Below are 23,985 nucleotides of genomic sequence, written 5' to 3' on the forward strand. Positions count from 1 at the left end.
CTGGGATATGAAGGTAGGCCTCCGTCAAGTCGAAAGAGGCAAGGAATTCGCCTGTGCGAACCGCCAGGGTGACCGCCCTCAGGGTCTCCATCTGAAAATAGGGGCCCTAGAGCACCTTGTTGACTCTCCTCAGGTCCAGGATTGGTTGAAAGGAGCTGTCTTTTTTGGGGACCACGAAGTACATGGAATACTGGCCTGACCCCTGTTCTTCCAGGGGGACTGGGACTATGGCTCCAAGCTGTTGAAGCCTGTCGAGAGTCTGGTGCACAGCTGGACGCATCCAAAGCCCGCAGAGAGATTAAAAAGCGGTCCAGGAGATCCCGAGGAAATTCTAAAGTGTAGCCTCGTTCAATTACTTCGAGGACTCACCAATCCGAAGTAATTTTGACCCATTCCTCGTAAAATAGGGACAAATGGGCCGGCCGCATCTCATTGTGAGGACAATGGGGCGGATCCTTGAGGGTTACCATCCCGGAATGGCCATCGTCCACGAAAGGAATGAGACCATGATTGAGATCTAGTGGAGAGATTTCTTTGTGAAGCCCCCCACGGCTTGTAGTATCTGCGCTTCCCCCTGAAACGAGAGTGTGAAGGAAAAGAGGACTTGACTGTTTAGGACAGTCCTCAGGCAGCTTATGAATCTTCTTGTCGCCTAAAGATTTAATAAGCTGTTCCAGGTCCTCCCCAAAAAGCAACTTACCCTTGAATGGGAGAGTGCCAACTGCGATTTAAAAGAGGAGTCTGCTGCTCAATTTCGCAGCCAGAGGAGGCGTCTGGCCGAAACCGCTGAAACCGTGGCTCTGACCTGCACCCTGAGAAGATCATAGACGGCATCAGCCCCATACGCAACCGCAGCCTCCAGCCGCTCCGCCTCCACAGACGGGAGGTCCTGGGTGCTGAGTGGTTGTTGAACCCACCTGAGACTTGCCTGCTGCATGAGACTGCTGCAGCTGTCACGCCCAAAACACCGAGTTCTAAAACTTCAAAGATCCTTTTGAGATGTACCTCCAACTTCCGTTCCTGAAGATCCTTCAAAGCCGTCGCTCCAACCACCGGGATGGTGGTTCTGTTTGTGACGGCTGAAACCGAAGCATCCACCTTAGGGACCTTGAGCATTTCTAGGCATTGGTCCGGGAGAGGATAGAGCTTGTCCATTGCTCTACCCACTCATAAGTCGGATTCCGGAGCTTCCCATTCCTGGAGAAGTAACTGCATTAGCATAGGATGAAAAGGGAAGGTACGTGGAGGGGCTCTCAGTCTTGCCAGGACAGGGTCCACGTTACTGGAAACCAAGGTACTTGCGGCTTCCTCTGGAGGGGCATCTATGCCCAGCTCAGCTAAAACAAAAGGTATGAGCAGGGCCAGCTCCTCCCGCTGAAACAAGCGCAAGACCCGCGGGTCATCCCCTTCGACTTGTGGATTCTGAGTTAAGAGTATCTGCAACTGGATCAGGGTCCAGAAGCTGAGGAGGTAGGGTAGGAGGATCCGGTGGGTCTTGCGCCCCCGGAATGGTCCGAACCTGATTCATCCCCTGGGAATCCAGGAGTTTGGGTCCCTGGTCTGTAGATACCAGAGGCAGTTTTGCAGGTGGAGGGCCTATAGGAACCTTCACAGGTGGGGGGGGGGGGGTCTGTAGGGGGATCCTCCTGCTGCAGCAAGCTAGCTACATAAGCTTTGGTAATAAAAGCACAAAGTCAGTGGAAAAATGAGAAGGGGCTTTCCCTGGCATTGGAGGAGGGGGATATCGTCCTGAGGGTCCAGATTAAATCCGGAGAGTCCGCGGGGCTTAAATCCGGGGGGCGATTGATGAAATTCAGAATCCCTTCCCCCATCCGGCAAAGAAACAGGCTCGACATCTGCAGACAAGAAGGCCTCTGTTCCCATGGTTTTCGGGAACAGGACCGGCCTAGCAGCGCGCTTGCCGGCTTGACTGTGGGCAGCCGATTTCCCCTGCACCAAGGAGGGCCCCTCCCAGCCAAGTAAACAATTAGAACAAAGCCCGTCGCGGGAGAGTCGTGCGGCCGGCTCCCTGCATGCAATGCAAAATGGAGATCGCGGCATCGGGGGGGGGGTGAGGAGCTGCCACGGGAACAGCAAAGTCCTACCATGCCTGGCTGCGAGCGGGAGAGAGAGAAAACTGCTCTCCGCTCCTTCCCCCATAAGCTGCCGGTCCTTGTCCAAGGTACCGATTAATAAAATGTTCAAACCTTTCCTTTTTTTTTTTTTTTTCAAAACAACTTAAAGAGACAGAGGAAATTTACTTCTCTGTGAGCAAGAGACACGAGGCATGAAACTTCTCAGGGGTCTCAATGGGGGAGGGACTGGACCACCAGTATCATCCCAGAGCCAGGCAAGAGGTCACCAGGAACAAGGGTCCTAGGCTGAAGAAATCAAGGGGACAGGAGCCCCCCCCTAGGCCCAAGCAAGAGCAAGGAGGCAGAACAAGCTGCTCCTGATGACTAAACTTTTTTTTTTTTTTTTTTTACTTTTTAAATGCTTGAAATTAACAACTACTTGCTTGATCCTCTATAAACAGATAAAGAAGGACGAAGAACTTCCGTAAACCAGAAACTGCTACAAAGAAAAGGAACCACAGGTTCTGCCATCTGCATCTGCTGGAGACAGAGAAATAATGAAGGGACACGGGGGAGCACTGTCCTGATATAGGATACCCTTTGAGTTTTTCTGTCTCCATCTTCTGGAAAGGAGGCTCAACCCACTGTCTGGACTGATCCGGGTACGTACAGGGAATGTGCATTAAATATTCCCTAAAACATTCAGGAAGGGATGAGGTATTTACTCATGATAAATTTTTCTCTTGTTCTGAACTACTTGACAGTTTCTTTATTTCAGAACATTAAAAGTCTCTCTTGGATTTTCAAAGTAATTTTTACTTTGTTTGGTTGATGCACCACGGTTTGCAGATAGCCAGAGTTATTCTGAACTAAATGAAAACAGATTCCAGAACGAGTACAGAAATCAAGTTATATACAAAATCTTAAAAGATATTCCCTCTAAAATGACACTAAATATATTTATCCAGTCGATTTCCTTCTGGTTTGTTTTTTTTGTTTTTTTTTTATAAAGTAAAGCCTTCTTTCAATTCCCACGCAGTTTAGTTAACAATTAGCCTTGTTAATCCTTATTACTATTTATTTTTATAGTGCCACTAGATGTACATAGTACTGTACAAACGAGACCATACTTGTACCAAGGCATTTACAATTTCATTAAGACACATGGAAAAGACAAATAAGAGGCTTCGGGAAATTTATTATAGAAAATGATTAACCCACGAAGGCAATGATTAGGATTATGATCATCAAAGAAGAAGTTACTGTATGTCCCATCAAGAAACTCACTTCTTGATAAATTTTCGGTGACTCTGGGTGAAAGCGAAGGGCGCGAAGGAACAGGTGCCGGGCACTCTCTGAAGACAGGCGATCTTCCATCTCCCACTTGGCTGCCATGATCCACAAAGCTGCAACAGGAAGCAACATGAATCTAACAGGTATGGCTCTTACCCTCTAGATCTAGAGGGTGCAGCACGAAAGGAACATCAAAACTGCTGTTCACTGAACCAAGCAAAAAAGCCGTTGGACTGCATGAGCTTTAAAGGTTACCTGTCTGACACATGAAGAGGTCCCTTAGATGGGAGTCCATCTAAGGGACCTCTGTGGTCTCAAAAGCCTAGTTTCCTGCATCATGTTTGCAAAGGTATCATGAGGTACAAAGATTCCAGTTTTCTACAATACAGTCACTAGAATGAAAAACAAAACTCTGCAGTCACATGATGTAGCAGCCAGAAGAGTGCCAGAGAACATGGCATATGTGCTTTTGAGACTACACAGGTTTCTTCAGGACCAGCGCTAGGCTAAATGGCGCCCTAGGCAGGGAGGGGAGAGGTCTCCCACCTATGGCACAGTTGGTCAGGAAGGGGGTGTTCCCCCCTCCCTTCTCCAATGACACAGCCACACAGGAGTTTACTTCCAACAACCCTGGAATGTCCTCTTCAGAAATCCCTTGTGGGCTTATGTATATCATCATCTTTGGATAAGTTTTTTTTACTGGTCCATTAGAAATAAAAAGGTATCATAGCATGCAGAAAACCTAGTAAACACAAGGAGAAAGTTAATTTGTACAGTCTAAAAATTCTACCACCCTAGCATGGTTAATTACACAAGATATTTGAAATGGCCTACACTACTTTACAATAGTATAATTCAACTTATAAAAAGAAACAAAAAAACCAAAAACAAACAAAAAGACGCCAGCTGAGTGGCACTGCCATGAGGGCAGCCCTGGGTTCAGTTCAGGTCTTATATTCCATGGTGTGGGGGGAGTCCCAATCACCGCACCACGGCAGCACCGAGTGGCCTTATATAGGACCCATGACTGGAGGGTTTCGGAAGGTGCCTTAGCGCATGCTTCCTGGCCAAGGGCTGTTGCTGCAATGACGGGACTACATGAGCTGGGAAGGGTTAAACTCCCTGTGGAGTTCTCTCTGGATCCCAGGCCCAGTCCTGTTTAAGCTGAAAGCCCAAAAGGAGCAGAAAGGAAACTTCCAGTCCACACAAAAATAAGAGAGAGAGAGACATTAAAGTCCAGAAAATAAATTCCACTAAACTGTACCTGGTTTGTCGGGATGAATAGCTAGCATAGCCGAAAATACTTTGCTAAGCTGCATTTTACAGTTCTGTAAAAGAAAAACAACCGTTTCAGTTGGTATAATTAGCATTTTTTCCACCTAAATAGAGACTTACAAAAATATGGGTTCCTTGTAAGCAAGCAAGATTACAGTAAAATGAGAACAGTGGTAGACAAAAAGGTACAGTATTTTCTGTTGCTCACTAAATAACCACTTGTTTCCTCCATTAAGGTCTTTATTCAAGGAAGATGATCTCTCACATGTGTCCAGCAGAAATTTGTATATTCAGAGCCAAACTCAACATGCGTAAACCATGAATCAGTGTATTGAGGACACACTCAGAATATCCTAAAATCAGTGCCCGAGTTGGGTCCTTTGGTAAGGGCCTGAGTACCCATCTTTCAGATCCTAGGGTTTTTGGGTTTTTTTGTTTACAATTGCTAATAATTTTGGGAGCAGTCTAAGTAACAGTCAAGGCAACATTCTGTTAATAGTATGGCTATTCAATCCAATTTACATACCATTCATTACAAAAATGGAATTTGAAAAGAACCGGTTAAAATATTTGTAACAAATACTTACCCACTTTTTGCAAAAAGCCACATGAGACAGCCACAACTGAAGGTCACTCTAGGGAGAAAATTTCCCATATGAATAATTGAAACAGAATGAGGCAAAACTGCAGTAATCCTACATTAGACCTGCCTTTACACTTCAAAAGAGATACAAACATGCAACAGTAAGGTTATCCATCTGAGACGTGGAAGTCCCAGGGGAGGCAGAGAACTCTGTGTTCAGCCACCAAAGGGCCACACGACCTGAGAAAAAAACAGTGGTTACTGTGAGATCCGTTATACACCAATGGATCTAATCCAAGGCTGGGACTGGAGCAAGTCAGCCAGGGTACTGAGGAGTTGGGGAAGGGGCAGGAATTGGACCTCCTGACCCATGGGCCAATGCAGTATCATGCGCGAAAAAAATGTGCGTCCAAACTGGGCACCCGTTTTTTCAACGTGCGCACATCCACCTCTCCTGGGCGCCCAATGTAATAATTGTTACCCGTCAGCGGCGCAGGTCCGGGCTTCCGCTCCGCAGCGTGGCGTGGCAGACTCGGTTGGCAGCAGCACGCACCGACTTTCAGCGCGCCCTAGCTCCACCCCCCCCCCCCCCTGACGTGTCGCCGGCAAGACTGGAAGTTCCTCAGCGTTTGCGCAGGAACTTCTGAGATTTAAACCCCTGAGCCCCGCACAGCATTGCCTCAGCTACAGGCTTGCTTGTGCTCCCCCTGCATTTCCTTTGTTTCTGTGCTGTTTATGACCTCGGACTGCCTTGGACCTTCTCTGCCTGCTGCCTGCCCCGACCACGGATTGGATTTTGACCTTGTTGCTTGCTGCCTGCTCAGAATTGGAATGTAGTTTGCTTTCTGCTTGCTGTCTGCCTTGACCTCTGATTTGGATTTGGATTCTGCTTGCCTGCTGCCTGTCACGACCTCGGATTGGCTTTGGACTTTCTCTGCCAGTTGTCAGTTGATACCACGAGTCGTCTACGAAGGGATTCACTAATCTACGCGGTAACAATAATCAAATGAGCTATGGCGCTAAAAAGGATGCGCTAGGGATAAATTGTACGTCCCTAGAGCATCCCTGGCATCGGGGACCCAGGAGACATGTGTTGTGTGCGGGTTACCAAAACGGACGCTCAATATGAGCATCCGTTTTATCCAGTGGCAGCTAATTTACTGGCACAACATACATGGCCTGGAATGTGTATATTGTGCGCCCCGAAATTTATTTTTTTTTTTACATCAAGCCTTTTTACTTTTTCATGATGCTGCTATGTAGGGAGAACCACAGAAAAGCAGTACTTTTGTTTTTTTAGTTGAGCCCTTGACGTGCGGCAAGACAATGCCAGCTCTGGGGCTGGCATTAAATTTTCTGTGTTAAAACGTGTGTGTTGGACACACGGCGATTTCTTGCATTGGGGGTAAAAGGTAATAGCCTCATCTACATGGTATTTACATGTGATGAGCGCTATTAGCTGTGTGCGTGTTTGGACATGTATATCCCATTACTGCATCAGGAGTTATTCTAGTACATCCAAAAGACGTCAAGCTGTGCACTAGGCTGAGCGCACGACACTGCATCGGCCTTCAGTGCTGGTATCTCCGCTATGTGGGCTGCTGCAACTCCTGGCTTGCCAGCACTCCCAAGTGATGTTAGACATGGGGAGGGGGGGAGGGCTACAGTGGCATGGTGAGCCCCGGATGTGGTCAGCACGATTCTTGGCTCCCAACCCAAGGACAACCCTGACCTGATCTAGCAGGAATAGCTCCTTAATCTTTTCCAACAAATTACTACAGACCATGTACTTGTTCTTGAAATAACAATAGCCAATATTTACCAATCTATCACAAGGAATTAAAGAACACACACTTACTTTCCATTTTGCTGTTGCACGTTTGAAAATGCTATGAATTCGCTGCACAATTGAGAACTCAATCTCTTCTTTCTTAAAAGAATAACCAATACGCTAGAAAAAAGGGATAGGGGTGGAAGGGGAAACGAAAGAATGAAATTTTCCAGTATGATGAATCCTTCAGAACATTGATGCTTTATTTGAATTTTCATGTCAACTCACCAGTCTTCTTTTCTTGATCAGTTCTAAGAGATTAATTTCATACTGGGGAAAACAAATTATTTAAAAAGTGTTATTACTGAAAAGGAAAAAAAAAGTACACCATGAGTGGATTTTAACCTTAAAAAAAACCCACACACACACCAAAACAAAAGGGCATTACAAATTATAAACCAGTTAATTTCATCACAGAGAAAGGAAAATTGGTTCTTACCTGCTAATTTTCGTTCCTGTAGTACCACAGATCAGTCCAGACTCCTGGGTTCATTCCCGCCAGCCAGCAGATGGAGACAGAGAAAAACTTCGCTGACACTATATCATAAACCCCAGTGCCCCCTGCAGTTCCTCAGTATATAACTGTACCAAAGCAGAAAGTAGTAAAAACAGCAAAAATTCTGAACAAGAAAAACTGATTCCAACAAAAAACACATCAGAGAACAATATTATAGCTGAGCAGACGGTTCTCCCCTTACATTCCCCTTTCCCCTAATAGGGCGGGTTCTGGACTGATCCGTGGTACTACAGGAATGAAAATTATTTATTTATTTTATTTATTTTTAGGTTTTTATATACCGGAAGTTCCTGTATACAATACATATCACTCCGGTTCACAATTAACAGAGAAAACTATCGCCGGGAAGGCGGTTTACATGGAACATACATGGAACATATCGAATAAACTATAATAAAGTACAATCTAATTTAAAACAACTGAAATAAACTTAGGAAATAACTTGGTACATGTAACTGAAGCAAGATGAACATTACATTGCTGCAAGGCAAGGCTGGATGTTTGTTCTTATTGCTATTAGCTCTTCAGTAGCAGGTAAGAACCAATTTTCCTTTCCCTGTACGTACCCGGATCAGTACAGACCCCTGGGATGTACCAAAGCCTTTACCCAGGATGGGACCTGGAGAGTCCCGCTCGCAAAACACTCTTGCCAGACGAAAGAGATCCCGTATCCCCTAATCCAGACAATAGTGCCGAGCAAAAGTATGCAGCGACTTCCAAGTCGCCGCTCTGCAAATCTCCTGTGGAGAAACAAGCTGAGCTTCTGCCCATAAGGTTGCTTGCAAACGTGTAGAAAGAGCATCCAAACCTTCCGGAAACGGGCGACCCCGAGTCATATACGTAGAAGCAATCACCTCCTTTAACCAACACACAATAGAGGCTTTAAAAGCCTTGTAACCTTTGTTTGCACCACTCCACAATACGAAGAGATGATCAGACCTTCAAAATTAATTTGTAGCCTCTAGGTAACGTAACAAAGCTCTCCAAGCATCCAAACGTCTGAGAATCCTCGCGTGAGGATCGGACGCCTCGAAGACTGGAAAAGCCAGAAGTTCCATCGACTGATTGACATGAAACGCTGAGACCACCTTTGGCAAAAATGAAGGTACCGTCCTTAAGGAAATCCCCCGAATTTGAAATCTGAAGGAAAGGATTGCGGCAAGACAGGGCCTGCAATTCAGAAATCCTCCTAGCTGAACAAATGGCCACAAGAAAAACCACTTTAAGAGTCAAATCCTTCAACATTGAACTCAGGAGTGGTTCAAAAGGAGCTTCACACAAGGACAAGATTAAGATTCCAGGACGGACAAGACCTCCGAACTGGAAGCCATAAATTAATTGTCCCCCTAAGAAACCTAATGACATCCAGATGAGCCAAAATAGGGGAACCATCAATTTTACCACGAAGAGAGCCCAGCGAGGCCACCTGCCCTTTAAGCGAACTGAGTGACAAGCCCTTGGTGAAGCCTTCTTGCAAGAAAGATAGAATGTCAGGAATTAAAGCCCTGAGTTGATGCACTCTCTTAGTGAAACACCAGGTCTTAAAAACCTTCCCTAATCTAATGTAAGACAGGTTAGTAGACTTCCTTCTAGCTTGTAACAATGTAGTGACAACAGACTCCAGATAACCTTTCTGCCTCAGATACCTCCTCTCAAAAGCCATGCCGCTAGACAAAAGTGAGCAGCCTGGTCTGAAAATATAGGATCCTGACGAAGGAGACGGTTCAGGTGGTAAAAACAAAGCAGCCCGTCAACCGCCAGATTGACTAGATCCGCGAACCATGGACTCCAGGGCTACCAGAATCACATTGCCGCAATGCTTCTCTGTCCGACACAGAACCTTGCCCACCAGCGGCCAGGAGGGGAAAACAAAGTAGAACCTCCTGAGGCCACGGTAGGACTAGAGTGTAGACTCCTTCGGCCCTGTGTTGCCTTCTTCACTCGCCCGGCTCTAACAGAGTCTGACTCAAGAAATCCGCCTGAACATTTTTGACCCCGGTTATGTGGGACTCTGCTATTCGCTCTAGATTTTGTTCCACTCAGAGAACTAACAATTGCGCCTCCCGAACTACTGCCCGGCTCTTGGTTCCACCCTGTCGATTGATATAAGCCACTGTTGTCACATTGTCCGACAGCACTAACACTGCTCGTTCCCTTCTCAGCAGGAGAAACTCCTGCAAGGCTAAAGCGCACAACCCTGGTCTCTAGCCAACTGATAAACCATGCAGACTCTTTCCTGGACCAGGAACCGAGGGACATTGACAAACTGCTCCCCAACCAGAGAGACTGGCATCGGTAGTGACTACCATCCAATCCGGAACCTCGAGGGCCACTCCTCGAACAAGATTGGCTATCTGAAGTCACCGTGAAAGACTGTCTTTTGCGAAATCCTCGAGAAGTAACGGCTTCCACTGTGCTAACAACGCCTTCTGCAGCGGTCTCATATAGGAAAATGCCCATGGAACTAAGTCCAGCATGGAGGCCTTCGAGCTGAGAACTTGCGAATAGTCCCAGACCTTGGGTACGTGCAACTAGAAAAACCGCCTGATCTGCTTCTGAAGCTTCAGGATCCAGTCTTGAGAAAGGTACACCCTACCCACCAGAGTGTTGAACCGGGCCCCCAAGTACTCCAAGGACTGCGCCGGGGACAATTGAATCTTGGAGATGTTCACCACCCAAGCAAGGGACTGGAGAACTTCGAGAACTCTCTGAACCAATTTACGGCACAGAATCTCCAACTTCGCCCTGACCAGCCAGTCATCCAGATACGAGTGCACTAGAATCCCCTCCTTCCAGAGAGACGCTGCCACCACAATCATCACCTTGGTGAAAGTGCACGGGGCTGTGGCTAAACCAAACGGAAGGGCCTGAAACAAAGTGCTGTCTGAGAATCATGAAATGAAGAAAACGTTGTGAGTTCCGATGAATGGAGATATGCAAATAAGCCTCTGTGAGATCCAGAGACGCCAGGCACTCTCCTTTGTGCACCGCCGCTATTACCAACCTCAGGGTCTCCATCCTGAAGTGAGGCAACTTGAGCGCTACATTCACCTTCTTCAAATCTAGTATCAGCCGGAAAGCACCTTCTTTCTGGGGAACAAGGAAATAAATAGAATATCTTCCCTGGCACAGCTCTATCCGGGGAAACAGGACCACAGCCCCCAGGCATTGCAGGCGATCTAGCATCATTTGAACTGCCAACTTCTTGTTCTGGTAACCGCACAGGGAAATAAAGAAGAGCTCGCGCACAGGCTGAGCAAATTCTAGAGAGTTGCCGTCCCTTACCATGCTGAGGACCCACTGGCCCTGCGTAATCTTGGTCCACTCGTCGTAAAACTGCCTCAACCGTCCGCCTATAGTACAAACAATGGAATGGACCAGTCTCGTTTCATTGTGAGGACTTGGCTCCCGCTGCAGATCCCCCGGCAATGTCTTGGAAAAGCCTTCAAGCACCATAAAAGAACTGCCCCCGAGCCAAAAATTGCCTCTGGGAACCAGCCGCCCCCCCCTGGTCAGACACGTCCTCCTGTCAAACCAAAAATGAGACCTTGCTTGAAAAAACCTTTTAGCCTTAGGCTTATCTTTGGGCAATCTGAGGGCCTTATTGTCCCCAAGCGACTGCATCATCTGCTCGAGGTCCTCCCCAAACAAGAGTCGACCCTTAAAAGGCAGGAAAGCTAACTGCCCTTTGGAGGAAACGTCCGCCGCCCAATTGCATAGCCAAAGCAATCTCCTGGCAACCACTGCAGAAGCCATAACTCTCGACGAGGTACAAACCAGATCAAAGAGCACATCCGCCCTGTAAGCCACCGCCGCTTCCACTCTCTCGGCCCTGTCCACATCCTCACCTGACTGCGGTAAGTTTTCCTGGAGCTGTTGCACCCAGCGCAGACAAGCACGCTGCAAAAAACTGGAAGAGCCGGCCGCATGCAAGCCCAAGGCCACAACCTCAAATATTCTTTTGAGGTGTACCTCCAGCTTACGGTCCTGCACATCCTTCAATGCGGCGGAACCGATCACCAAAATCGTGGTTCTCTTAGTAACCGCCATATCTACCTTAGGGAGAGAAAAAAACCCTCCAAATCCTGCTCCGGCAAGGGATAGAGCTTTCCCATGGACCTGCTGACTTTTAAGCCAGAATCAGGAGTTCCCCATTCTGCTTCTACCAGCTTCCTAACAGACTTGTGGTATGGAAAAGATGGGGGACCCCGCAACCCATTCAAAACCGGGTCCGCTCCCTCCAAATCCTGGTCCTCTTGGGGCATTTTCACCCCAAGGACCTGAAAGGCCAAAGGGAGCAAAGCATCCAGCTCTTCCTTTTTAAAAAGGTGCACCACCTTAGGGTCCTCCGCCTCATGGATCGAAACCACTGGGTCATCCCCCTGACCCGCATCCCTGGTTGCCGGATCAACTGGACCCACCGGTGCTCCTTGGTCAGGCCCAGGCACATCTCCTGCACCCCGGGGACCTCATTGGGCTCATCTCTCCCAGAGAAGCCCCCCCAGAGGGGGACATAACAACCTCTGCACCAAGGGAAACCTCCTCCTGGGTGCAGCTGCCAGACTGGAACCCCCCTTAGCCCCCCAGTGGGCTGAACTGGTAGTGACTGTGGCTGACTAGCCTCCCAAGCCGTCTGCTGCCTGGCCAAATAGGCATCATGGAGCAAAGGCACAAACTCGGCAGAAAATGGCCTCCCTGCACCAACTCCTGCAGGGCATGGCTGAAAAAACGGCGGTAACAGGCTTTCCTCCCCTTCCAGCCCTCCCTGACTGTTCCCCACAACAGATCGGGCTGGAGACAAACACGAGGGAAACACCCCCCCCCCCCCCCCAACGGCACGGGAACTGCTGCCAAGAAATCCAACATGGCCACCATTCCTGCGCCGGTCCGGTGAGGGATCGCGACAGAACTCGAGCCCCTGTCCAGAGCCAGCACAAACGCGCCTGAAACACGATGCTGCTTAGCTGATGGGGGGGGGGGCCCATCGGAGGAGCCCTCCCCACCATCCGCACACCCTGCGCATTAAACGCGAGCGAACAGAGCAGCACACACAGCACACCGAGCCGCAAGCCATCAAGGGAAGGAGGCGCAACCCGAGCCAAAAACACTCAACTCACAAAAAAAGCGCTGAAAACAGCCCCTCAAAACTCCTGAACACCAGAAAAAGACGCAAACCTAAGGGGAGGAAGCCGCCCGCACAGTAGAGCTGTGCTCCACTGTAAACAGCCTTGCCTGAAAACTTTTCTTTTTTTTTTTTTTAAACTTTATCCCAAGGAGACAATCCAGCCCCTAAGAAAAAAAGGACCAAGCCTCCTAACAGGGATCTTAAAAATGTAAGTGGAGCCTGCAGCCGCCTGAGCGGCCTCATGAAGGGGAGGGATCTGGACAAACAGATTTACACCCCATGGGCGCACAGACCAAGCACACACAATGGCACCAACCCCAGGCTCGGGCACTTCAACCGGACAGGGTTGAACCACTAGGATTCCAAAAATCAAAAAGAAACCCCCTGGGAGGAAGGCTCAAAAGGAAAAAAAAAATTGCTGAAAAAAAAGGGCAGAACTGCTGGAGACAGAGAAATACTGAGGAACTGCAGAGTGCACTGGGGTTTATGATACAGTGTTAGCAAAGTTTTTCTCTGTCTCCATCTGCTGGCTAGAGGGAATGAACCCGGGAGTCTTGACTGATCCGGGTACGTACAGGGAAAGTAATATTCATTGTTTAGGTATCTCCAATTACTAGATGCAGCAAGCCCCAGAGTGATTGCAGTCCACGTGGTTATGTGATTAGCTTAGGCTCAGTGGGGGAATGAGAGTGGGCTGTTCAGGCTCACACTTATATGCTCTAATCCCCATGCTACACCCCCAGTGTATCTCACTCATCCTGTGCATCTATAAAATAGATATGTAATAATTAGCACCAGACCACCTCTTTTGGACAGTTGCTATAAATGTATTATTAATGTGTGATAGTGCTGTAATGCCCTGACTGCAAATTGGTCCTTCTTGTAGCTATTCCATCAGCTCACGTGACACATGCTGAGATTTGAACCCGTGAGGATCTGGTTTTAACAGAAGTTATAAGCAAACATTTTAATTAGCAGAGCTGTCTCTTGGGCTCAGATCTGCTCATCAGATCATTAAAATTGTACAATACATACCAAAAAGGATAATTTATCCTAGGAAAGCAAAATACCCAACAACCTGGCCTTAGAGATTATGGCGAGACATAATACACACCTGAATATAACTGATAAAATCTTCTTTGCTAAGGGCTCTCCTGTGTATTTTGTATTCTAGAGCAGACACTTTCTTAATCACTGCCCTGAAAAACAAAAATTAGCATAAAAACTTGTCACCTCTGCTTCCAAAATACACTTGCCAAACTGCACCTTTAAATTTGTCCAAGACAGGCCAAAGGATTCTCAGCAGGCCAACTCAGAGACACTAGTTAAAATGGGCCTCATCAGCTGTTCTTTAAAAAAAAAAAAAAAATAAATAAAAATGTTTTGAACTTGACTTCACTCTAATGCCATATTGTAATCTACAATCAGGTGCCAGGGACACAGTGGTTGTTTTCTACCCAGCATCAAATTACATCTCCAGAACTCAAGTTCTACATTAGCAAAGGACAGGAGAAAACTTTTGAGAAATCCAGCGCCCCCTCTTTATCATGCTTTGCTTCAGACCTGCTTAGCTGTGGCCTGGCACAAAGGAGTGGTTTTACAACAGAGAAAGGTCACAGGGCTCTGCTTCCCCAGAGCACTCATCTGTGAGCTAGGAAACACAATACTTTGATGAGGAGTCTCCCCAGAGTTTTGGAAAATGAGATGGAATATTTCCATGTTATTAAAGGCTGCTACCTTGCTAGTATCTGAAGAGGGGGGTGGAGGTTTTCAGGTCACATGAAAACGTGAAGAAAACAAAACAGCAAAAGGACCACATTAGCCTTAGTGGTTACGGTACAAATTTAGGAGACAAGGCTTCCTATGGTAAAGGAAAAGTAATAAGACTTTTATCTGTGGTTGTTCCCTTCTTATTTCCTGTAAAATACTCCTAAAAGAGGGACTGATGCAGAAAGGTAAGCATTAAAACTGTGCACTTAAATTCAGCACACAGTTTCCTAAATCACAAGCTTTGTTTTAGCTGCCTATGCAGTAAGCTGTCATGCTAATGATTCAGGAGTTAAAATGTGTGCATAAACCCGAATGTACACTCAACCCAGGTTGAAGGCACATTTTAAACTGGGGGGGAGGAGGGAGGAATTCACTGAACTTCAAATGATAGGTCGCCCATCGCCTTCAGTGTTAACTCGAGAGAGAACAATTATAGGATTATCTTATTTGCTGAAAGTGGTTTCTCTCGTTTTTTGGGGTTTTTTAAATCACACTCCGGCATGCACATCATAGGAACATTTAACTCAGCTATAGCATGTTCCACTGTCACACCAAGGTGGAGGGTGGGAAAGATGATAATCTGAAACAACCTTTCCAATTCTCGAATGAGCATGAGAGCCAGCACAGAAGCAACTGGCTAGTTAAGGGCATAGCAGCACTGGAAACTTTACTCCATCTCTGACCAGGAGTAAAATTTCCAGCACTAAGAAAAACCAGCACACCCCTATGCATCCAGGGGAGGGGGTAATGGTTAATGCCTTCATTTGCATAGGATTTCCACGCAAGGGCATTAAGCAGGATGCACAGTTTTATGCACATATTATGAGTGTAAAAAAGCAAGTTTGCTTACCGTAAACGATGTTTCCGAAGATAGCAGGATGAATTAGCCATGCTGTCATGGGATCTGTCAATCAGGCCCAGGAGGCGGAGCTTGTCAAAGCAGAGAACAGAGCTTTGCTCTCTGCGGCTGCGTGTGTGTTCCCGCTCAGGACAGTAACAGAATCTCCTCAGTCTGTGATTAAGCTGTAGTGTAGTCGAAGACTAGGTGACTGCCAGGGAGGAGGGTGGGTCAGCATGGCTAATTCATCCTGCTATCTACGGAAACATCGTTTACGGTAAGCAAACTTGCTTTTTCCCGTCGATAGCAGGGCTAAATTAGCCATGCTGTCATGGGAGTCCCAAGCTCCCGATCACGGCAGTAGTTATATTAGTGTTTGGACGTGATCTTTGACAGTGTGGCAGTCACCGTGGACAGGAGGATAGAGATTGCAGTATTGCTTGCCCTATCTTCGCATCAGTGGCTGTTTGTTGGTCAAGGCAGTAATGAGATGTGAAGGTATGCAGTGATGACCATGTCGCCGCCTTGCAAATGTCTATGGGTTGCACATTACTCAAGTGTGCTAAGGAGGTTGCTACTGCTCTAACTTGGTGAGCTTTAGGAGTAGACTGTAAATGTAAACTCTGTTTGTCATAGCAGAATTTGATGCACTGCGCTATCCAACTGGAGATGGTGCGTTTAGCCACTGGTAGTCCAGGTGCCTTTGGGTCAAAGGAGACAAAGAGTTGAGAAACACGGGAATCTGAGTTCGTTCTTTCTTTGTAGTGTGTTAAAGCTCTTTTACAATCCAGTGTGTGCAGTAGTTTTTCCCTATCGTTCGAATGAGGTTTAGGGAAAAAAGTTGGTAATTCCATTGTCTGATTGAGATGGAATGGGGTAACTACTTTCGGTAGAAAGGACGGGTGAGTTCGTAGAACTACCTTCTGGTGATGAAATTGCAAGTATGGAGGATAATGGACCAAAGCTTGTAACTCACTAACTCTTCGTGCTGATGTTACTGCAACCAGAAATACCACCTTCCAGGTGAGGTATTTAATGTGTGCCGAATCCATAGGTTCAAAAGGATAAAGCATGAGCTGTTCCAGAACTATGTTGAGGTTCCATGGAACTGGAGGTTTGGATACCGGAGGACGAATGCGTGTTAAACCCTTTATGAAACGAGTCAGTAATGTTGAGATTACTTACCTGATAAGCTCCTTTTCCTTAGTGTAGACAGATGGACTCAGAACAAGTGGGTATAGTGTGCTCGTGCTAGCAGTTGGAGACGGATCCGACGTCAGCACGGGTACATATACCCCCACAGGAAGTGAAGCAACTCAGTAATCTTCCTTGCAAAAGCTGTTATGGATGTATGTGTACTGACGATCAATGAATTAGTGAAACAGGATTCCCCTGACCGATTGATAGTAGCTGGAGACCACCAGCGCTTCCAACCGGAAGGCGTTGACACCTGGTAGAGTGGACGCTCTTATGTAAGAAAATGACATGGCGTACCTTGAATCGGTGAAACCCATGTACACCGGCAGCCGGGCGGGATGCTGAGTCCATCTGTCTACACTAAGGAAAAGGAGATTATCAGGTAAGTAATCTCAACATTTCCTAGCGTGTAGCCAGATGGACTCAGAACAAGTGGGATGTACAAAAGCTTTACTCCCGGACTGGGCGGGAGGCTGCCTGAGGACCGCGTAGGACTGCCCTCGCAAATGCTGTGTCCTCCCTGGCCTGAACATCCAGACGGTAAAATCTGGAAAAGGTATGGAGGGAGGACCATGTCGCCGCCTTACATATCTCTGTGGGCGACAGCATCCTAGATTCTGCCCAAGAGGCCGCCTGCGCTCTGGTGGAGTGAGCCTTGACCTGCAGAGGTGGTGACTTCCCGGCCTCTACGTAGGCCGCTCTGACAACTTCCTTGATCCAGCGGGCGATGGTGGGCCGAGAGGCCGCTTCCCCTTGCTTCTTCCCGCTGTGGAGGACGAACAGATGGTCCGTCTTACGTACTGCTTCTGTCTTTTCTAGGTATCTGGGCAGCAATCTGCCGATGTCAAGATGGCGTAGCAAATGCCCTTCTTCTGATTTCTTCAAACCTGCCGTGGTTGGCAAAGATATGGTTTGGTTGAGGTGAAATTGTGAGACTACTTTAGGTAAGAAGGAAGGAACCATGCGAAGATGGATAGCCTCTGGAGTGATTCTGAGAAAGGGATCACGGCAGGACAGCGCTTGTAGCTCTGAGATGCGGCGTGCAGAACACACCGCCAGCAAGAAAACCATCTTCAAAGTTAGCGAACGGAGAGACAGGCCCCGAAGGGGTCTGAAGGTGGATCCCGCGAGGAAATCCAAAACTAGGTTGAGGTTCCACAGGGGCACTGGCCACTTCAGTGGCGGACGAATGTGCTTGACTCCTTTCAGGAAGCGGGAAACATCTGGGTGCGTGGCAATGGTCTTGCCCTCCCTCCTGGGACCATAGCAAGACAGCGCAGCCACCTGAACCTTGATGGAGCTTAGGGAGAGACCCTTCTGAAGCCCATCCTGCAGGAAATCCAGAACACTAGGAATTGTGGTCGCATGTGGATTGGTGCCATGAGTGTCGCACCAGGCTTCAAATACTCTCCAGATCCTTATGTAGGTGAGGGATGTGGAAAACTTGCGAGCTCGGAGAAGTGTATCTATCACCGGCTCCGAGTAACCTCTTTTCTTCAGTGTAGCCCTTTCAATGGCCAGACCGTAAGAGAGAATTGAGCTGGATCCTCGTGGAGGATGGGACCTTGACGTAGCAGGTCCCTGAGAGGAGGCAGGGGAAGAGGCTCCCCTGTCAGAAGTCTTCTCATGCCCGCATACCAGGGTCTTCTTGGCCAGTCTGGTGCCACTAGAAGAACTAGGCCTCTGTGCCTCTGAATCTTGTGTATAAGGGCGCCCAGCAGGGGCCACGGAGGAAAGGCGTATAGCAGAGTCCCTGGAGGCCATGGCTGAACCAGGGCGTCGATCCCGTGAGAGAACGGATCCCGCTTGCGGCTGAAGTATCTGGGTACTTGAGCATTGGACCTGTCTGCTAGTAAGTCCATGTCCGGAGTCCCCCACCGATCCACAATCATCTGGAAGGCTGTGGGGGACAGCTGCCATTCTCCCGGATTTAGGTTTTCCCTGCTGAGGAAGTCTGCCGCGGTGTTGTCCCTTCCGGCAATGTGGACGGCGGAGATGTCCTGGAGATTCGCCTCTGCCCAAGCCATCAGCGGGGCTATCTCTAGGGACACTTGTTGGCTTCTGGTTCCACCCTGTCGGTTGATGTATGCCACCGTGGTGGCGTTGTCGGACATCACTCTGACTGTTCTGTTCTTCAATCTGTGAGCAAATCGCTGGCAGGCTAATCGGACTGCCCGTGCCTCTAGGCGGTTGATGTTCCACCCTGACTCCTCTCTGTTCCACAGCCCTTGGGCGGTGAGCTCTTCGCAGTGTGCTCCCCATCCGCTCAGGCTGGCATCTGTGATGAGCAGGGTCCACGTGGGGGAGGACATCTTCGACCCCCTGCTCGTGTGGTCGGACTGTAACCACCACCGTAGCTGGGTCCGCACTCTGGCGAGTAGAGGTAGAAGCACGGTGTAATTCTGTACACGTGGGCTCCACCGAGAGAGGAGGGAGTGTTGTAATAGTCTCATATGGGCCCTTGCCCATAGTACCACTTCCAGGGTGGATGCCATGAGACCGAGAACCTGCAGGTAATCCCAGGCTATGGGCCGGCTGGCTCCCATCAGGGACCATAGACGGGTCTGGAGCTTTAACCTTCTCTTGGTGGTTAGGCTGACTTTGTCTGCCTGGGTGTCGAACCGGACTCCCAGGTATTCCAGTGATTGGGAAGGCTGTAGGCAACTCTTGCTTAGGTTGACTACCCATCCCAGGCTTTCCAGAAGGGCGATCACTCTGTTGGTTGCCCGATGGCTCTCCTCTCGTGATTTCGCTCTGATCAGCCAATCGTCTAGGTAGGGATGGACAAGGATTCCTTCCCGTCTGAGCGCCACTGCTACTGCTACGATCACCTTGGTGAAGGTCCACGGCGCCGTGGCTAACCCGAAGGGCAAAGCCCGGAATTGGAAGTGTTGTTCCAGAACCTTGAAGCGTAGGTAGCACTGATGATCCCGATGGATCGGGATATGCAGGTAGGCTTCTGACAAGTCTAAGGCCGTGAGGAATTCCCCTGGCTGTACTGCGGTTTTGACTGAGTGCAGAGTTTCCATGCGAAACCGCGGGACTCTTAAGTATCGGTTGACTGACTTGAGGTCCAATACGGGCCGGAAAGTGCCCTCTTTCTTGGGTACCATGAAATAAATGGAATAGTGCCCAGAATCCATTTCCCATACAGGTACTGGGATTATGGCTTTCAAGGACAGGAGCCTCGCCAGGGTAGCTTCCAATGCTGCCTTCTTGTGGCTTGGACACGGAGATTCCACAAACTTGTCCGGAGGGATATGATGGAAGTCCAGATAATGCCCCTCTCGGATGATGGCGAGGACCCACTGGTCCGACGTAATCTCGACCCATCTGGGGTAGAAGAGGGTTAACCTGCCCCCTATGGCTTCGGCCCCCGGATGGATCGGCTGATTCTCATTGTGGGGTGCGGCCGGGACCCGAACCCGAGCCGGCTCCCCTCTTGTGCTGCTTGGTCCGAAAGGCCTGGTTCCTGGCCTGAGGACGAGGTGCCTGGTAGCGACCCCTATAGGGAGTGAAGCGTTGGGAGCTTCTGCCTCTGGAGGGCCTCGGAAAGGTGCGCTGGTTCCTCTTGGACCTGTCTTCCGGCAGTCGAGGTACTGGAGAGGCGCCCCATGTGCTGGCCAGTTTATCTAGGTCGCTGCCGAACAGAAGAGACCCCTTGAACGGCATTCTAGTGAGACGTGTCTTAGAAGGGGCGTCGGCTGACCAGTTCCGTATCCAGAGCTGCCTCCTGGCTGCCACTGAGGACGAGACCCCCTTGGCTGTCGTACGGACTAGGTCGGAAGCGGCATCCGTAAGGAACGAGAGAGCTGATTCCATGTCAGCTGCCGGAGCATTGTTCCTGACCTGTGACAAACAGGAACGCGTTACCACTGTGCAGCAAGTTGCGATTCGCAGAGACAGAGCTGCCACCTCAAAGGTTTGTTTCAGGATGGCGTCCAGGCGTCGGTCATGAGCCTCCTTGAGGGCTGCCCCCCCCCCTCCACTGGAATGGTAGTGCGCTTGACCACAGCGCTAACCAAGGCGTCCACCTGAGGGCACGCCAGCATATCCTTGATTGCCGGGTCCAGGGGGTACATGCCGGACAGGGCCCGACCCCCTTTGAATGAGGCCTCCGATGCATTCCACTCTAAATCGATCAGCTGTTGCGCCGCTTGCAGGAAGGGGAAATGGCGGGCTGTGGGACGAAGACCCTCCAGCAGGGCGTTCTGCGTGGATGCCTCCATAGTACTGGGGCCTGGAATCGCCAACTCCGTCAGGCATTGAGAAACCAGGTCGGAGAGATCTTCCTTGGGAAAGAACCGCTTCATAGTTCGGTATGGCTCTTTCCCCGAGGGAAGTTCCCCCTCCTCGGGGGGTTCGGACTCGTCCTCCGAGACATCCGGGTCCGCATGAGCCGGACTGTCCGGAGGCGGGTGCCTGTGATAAGGGCGAGAAGGTCCAGGGGCAGGGTCAGCTGAAGCGACAGCAGGGCCTGGACGGGAAGCTGACTAAATCTGAACAAAGGCATGGATCCCCTTAAATAAGTCCACCCAGGAAATGGAAGCGGTTTCTAGCCGTCGGGGTACCAAGTCCCCCGGAATTCCTGGCTGTTCAGGACGCCCCGCTAGATCCGGGGTGGCCCCTGGGGAACTATCGGTAAACCTCGGTTGAGACGGGTCCTGGCCCGAGGCTCCCACGGCCTCCTCACATTGGGCACAAAGGGAGTCTGGCTCCTCGCTCTGCGTGGCTCTAAGCTGGCACACTGAGCAGAGGCCGAGAGCTTTCACACCGGAATCAGGAGGTGCCGCCTCTGAGGACACCGGGGCGTTGAAATGTTCCATTGCGGCTTGCGAATGCAGAGCGCCGGTGCTTATGCTGCCAATATCAGCAATATGCGCTCAACAATAATAAGCGCTCAATAATATGCGCTCAATATACAATATGCGCTCAATATATGCGGGCAGCAATATGCGCTCAATAATATACAATATACGGCCAATAATATGCGGTCAGCAATATGCGCTCAATAATATACAATATGCGCTCAATAATATGCGGTCAGTAATATGCGCCCATCAACAGGCGCCTAACATGGGCGCTCAATACCTGAACAAGGCAGACAAAATGGCGACCTCCCCGGCGTGCCACATGCAGGCCACGCCGCCGATCCTCGTACCTCGGAGACCAAAAAGTAAGAGATGTACGCCTTACCTGATCCTCGGCGCTTCCCGGCTGTAACTCGGGCGGTCTCCAGCTGCGGGGGGAGAGGGGAAATACCTTCACCGCCGCGCTTGAGGAAATGCACCCGCTGCCTCTAAGCTGCTGAACTCGTCTCGCTCGGGGCTAAGTCCACGCCGGGACCGAGGCGCCTCTCAGCCTGGCCTGAGCCCTTCTCGCTCGGGGACTAGATCCCTGCCGCGATTCGGCCACCGGACCGAGGCGTAGCCCTCCGGGGGATCACGGAAATCACCCCGGGAAACTCAACTGGGGGAGGGACCCGAGGATATCACCGCAGGAGTGCAGGGCTCGTCTTCTGAGAAATTTGTAAGTAGAAAGTAGAAAATAGAAAGTAGATTTGGAAAAAACGCTCAGCGAGCGTGCAGGAGCTCCAAACTGCTTTGGAGACGGAAATTACTGAGTTGCTTCACTTCCTGTGGGGGTATATGTACCCGTGCTGACGTCAGATCCGTCTCCAACTGCTAGCACGAGCACACTATACCCACTTGTTCTGAGTCCATCTGGCTACACGCTAGGAAATAGCATGCTGGGGTTAGGAAGAGACAAAGGGGAAGTATGCTGGGTCATCTTTGGAGGGGGGACTGGTGATGGGTGCAAGAAGTGTAGATTAGATGGGTGGAGAGGGGGGTGGAAGAGAGAAAGCTTCATTCCTTCCCCCTCCTCCCCCACCCTTTGCTAATCAACAGCAATCTCAGGGTGACCACAACTCAAAGGTTCCCAGTTACTTGCTGGTGTCCCCTCTGTCGCTGCCATGCCAGCGACAGAGGGGACACCAGCAAATAAAAGCACAGCTTTCTGTGCCTCCTGCCAGCAGGGGTAAGGATGAGAAGGAGAGAGAATCATGCTATGATTTAACCCTGCAGTCAGTTATAGGGAGTGGGGCTATTGTTGGGGAGAAGGGCACTATGCAGTTGGTCTGATTTCCCCCACCCCCACCCTGAAACTGAGTACCAGCACACTTCTTTCTTGAAAAAAGCACTACAGAAATATATCAAGTCAGTCCAATACAAGAAGTTCCACCCAGAACTAAAGGATACTACGTTCTGGGGAAAGTGCACATCTCAGGTCAGCTATATACACAGCATGAAACCCCCACCCTACCCCATCAGCATCCTCATATTCCTCCTGATATGACCTGAAAATTTTGTGTAGACAGGATGCCAATACAAATGTTATTAGGGATACATGGTCAGCGATCTCAAAAGCCTTCTTTCCCCTCTGAAAATAGGACAGTAATAATTAAAAAAAAAAAATGTTCCTCATTTATCAGCCTTTGTTCTTTTTGCTGGAAGTCAACCAGCAGTACGACGATGAAATTATTTCACATTTTGCTTACCGCTTAGCAAAATGTGTAGTTCAGGATGTGTTAAGGAGTGGGTTTTGATATTTCCTTAATTATCAGGAAATTCGGGGGGAAAAGCCAATATAGGAGATTCTGGGAGAATAGGATGGGGGCACTCAGCAGATTGGATGCGTTTAGGGTACAGAGCAGTCATTTTACTACCGGGAGGGGGGATTAGGGACGTTTAGAACATGTGGGGTCAGAGTGCCCAGTTCTCCTAAAATATTCTGGAAAATCTAGATTTCTTTCCACGCTCAGCCCTACTATATGGGGAGACAGCTATCGTACCTTGAGCGCCACCCTACCTCCCGCACTATAACGGGGCGGGGGGAGAGGCCACTCCCGCACGTGTTTCCGGCACTCACTTGATTTCATGTCTGGCAAAGAGCCCGACCCTCTCAAGTTGCTCGAGCTCCGGGATCCTGTCCTCGATGCTCCGCTGGACTATCTCTGCCATGGTGGACCAAAGCCCGGGGACTGAAGTGGTGTTTGTGCACGGAGGAATTAACCGGAGAGCTACTTCCGTTCCAGCAGCGCCATCACAACAAAGCGCCTGCTTGGCTGGTTCCGTCGCACTTTTTCTCCCTGATTCTCTGACGCCTGCGCTGTAATTTGTAGTTAATTAAAAAACTCCGGACCTCTAGAGAAGCTGCTCTCTGTCGGGAAAGGACATAATAATTATATATATTTTTTTTATTTATTTATTTTATTTTTTTTACTCTGGATTACAGGAACTAGTTTGTCCCTTCCCACTTACTCTATACACTGCTCGGTTTGTAACAAAAGGGAGCATTTTAGCATTAAATATTATGTAGTTCTTGCAGGAAAACCAATTAAAGGAAAAACGACAGTATAAGTTTCTTTTCATTCACAGTAATGGGTTAAGAGTGACCTTTGCAGTTATCGGCGGGGAACG

At 49.2% G+C, this 23,985-nt stretch overlaps 1 protein-coding gene across 2 annotated transcripts in view; it reads right to left on the reverse strand.

Annotated features, from left to right (window-relative positions):
* UTP6 (UTP6 small subunit processome component) overlaps positions 1–23,653 on the reverse strand; it is a 58,580-nt gene extending 34,927 nt beyond the window's left edge. Inside the window, exons 1-7 of one of the 2 annotated variants that reach the window (XM_029600708.1) lie at positions 23,435–23,653; positions 13,814–13,898; positions 7,286–7,327; positions 7,085–7,177; positions 5,231–5,278; positions 4,633–4,696; positions 3,363–3,481 (exon numbers count right to left, since the gene is read on the reverse strand). In XM_029600708.1, the coding sequence (XP_029456568.1) occupies positions 3,363–3,481; positions 4,633–4,696; positions 5,231–5,278; positions 7,085–7,177; positions 7,286–7,327; positions 13,814–13,898; positions 23,435–23,526 (543 nt within the window). In that variant the 5' untranslated portion in view covers positions 23,527–23,653. The remainder of the gene's footprint in view (positions 1–3,362; positions 3,482–4,632; positions 4,697–5,230; positions 5,279–7,084; positions 7,178–7,285; positions 7,328–13,813; positions 13,899–23,434) is intronic. The other variant, XM_029600707.1, reaches the window with a different exon arrangement.
* Between the last annotated feature and the right edge of the window lie 332 nt (positions 23,654–23,985).

Source organism: Rhinatrema bivittatum, chromosome 4 (genome assembly GCF_901001135.1).
Source record: "Rhinatrema bivittatum chromosome 4, aRhiBiv1.1, whole genome shotgun sequence".
Taxonomy (NCBI): Eukaryota; Metazoa; Chordata; class Amphibia; order Gymnophiona; family Rhinatrematidae; genus Rhinatrema; species Rhinatrema bivittatum.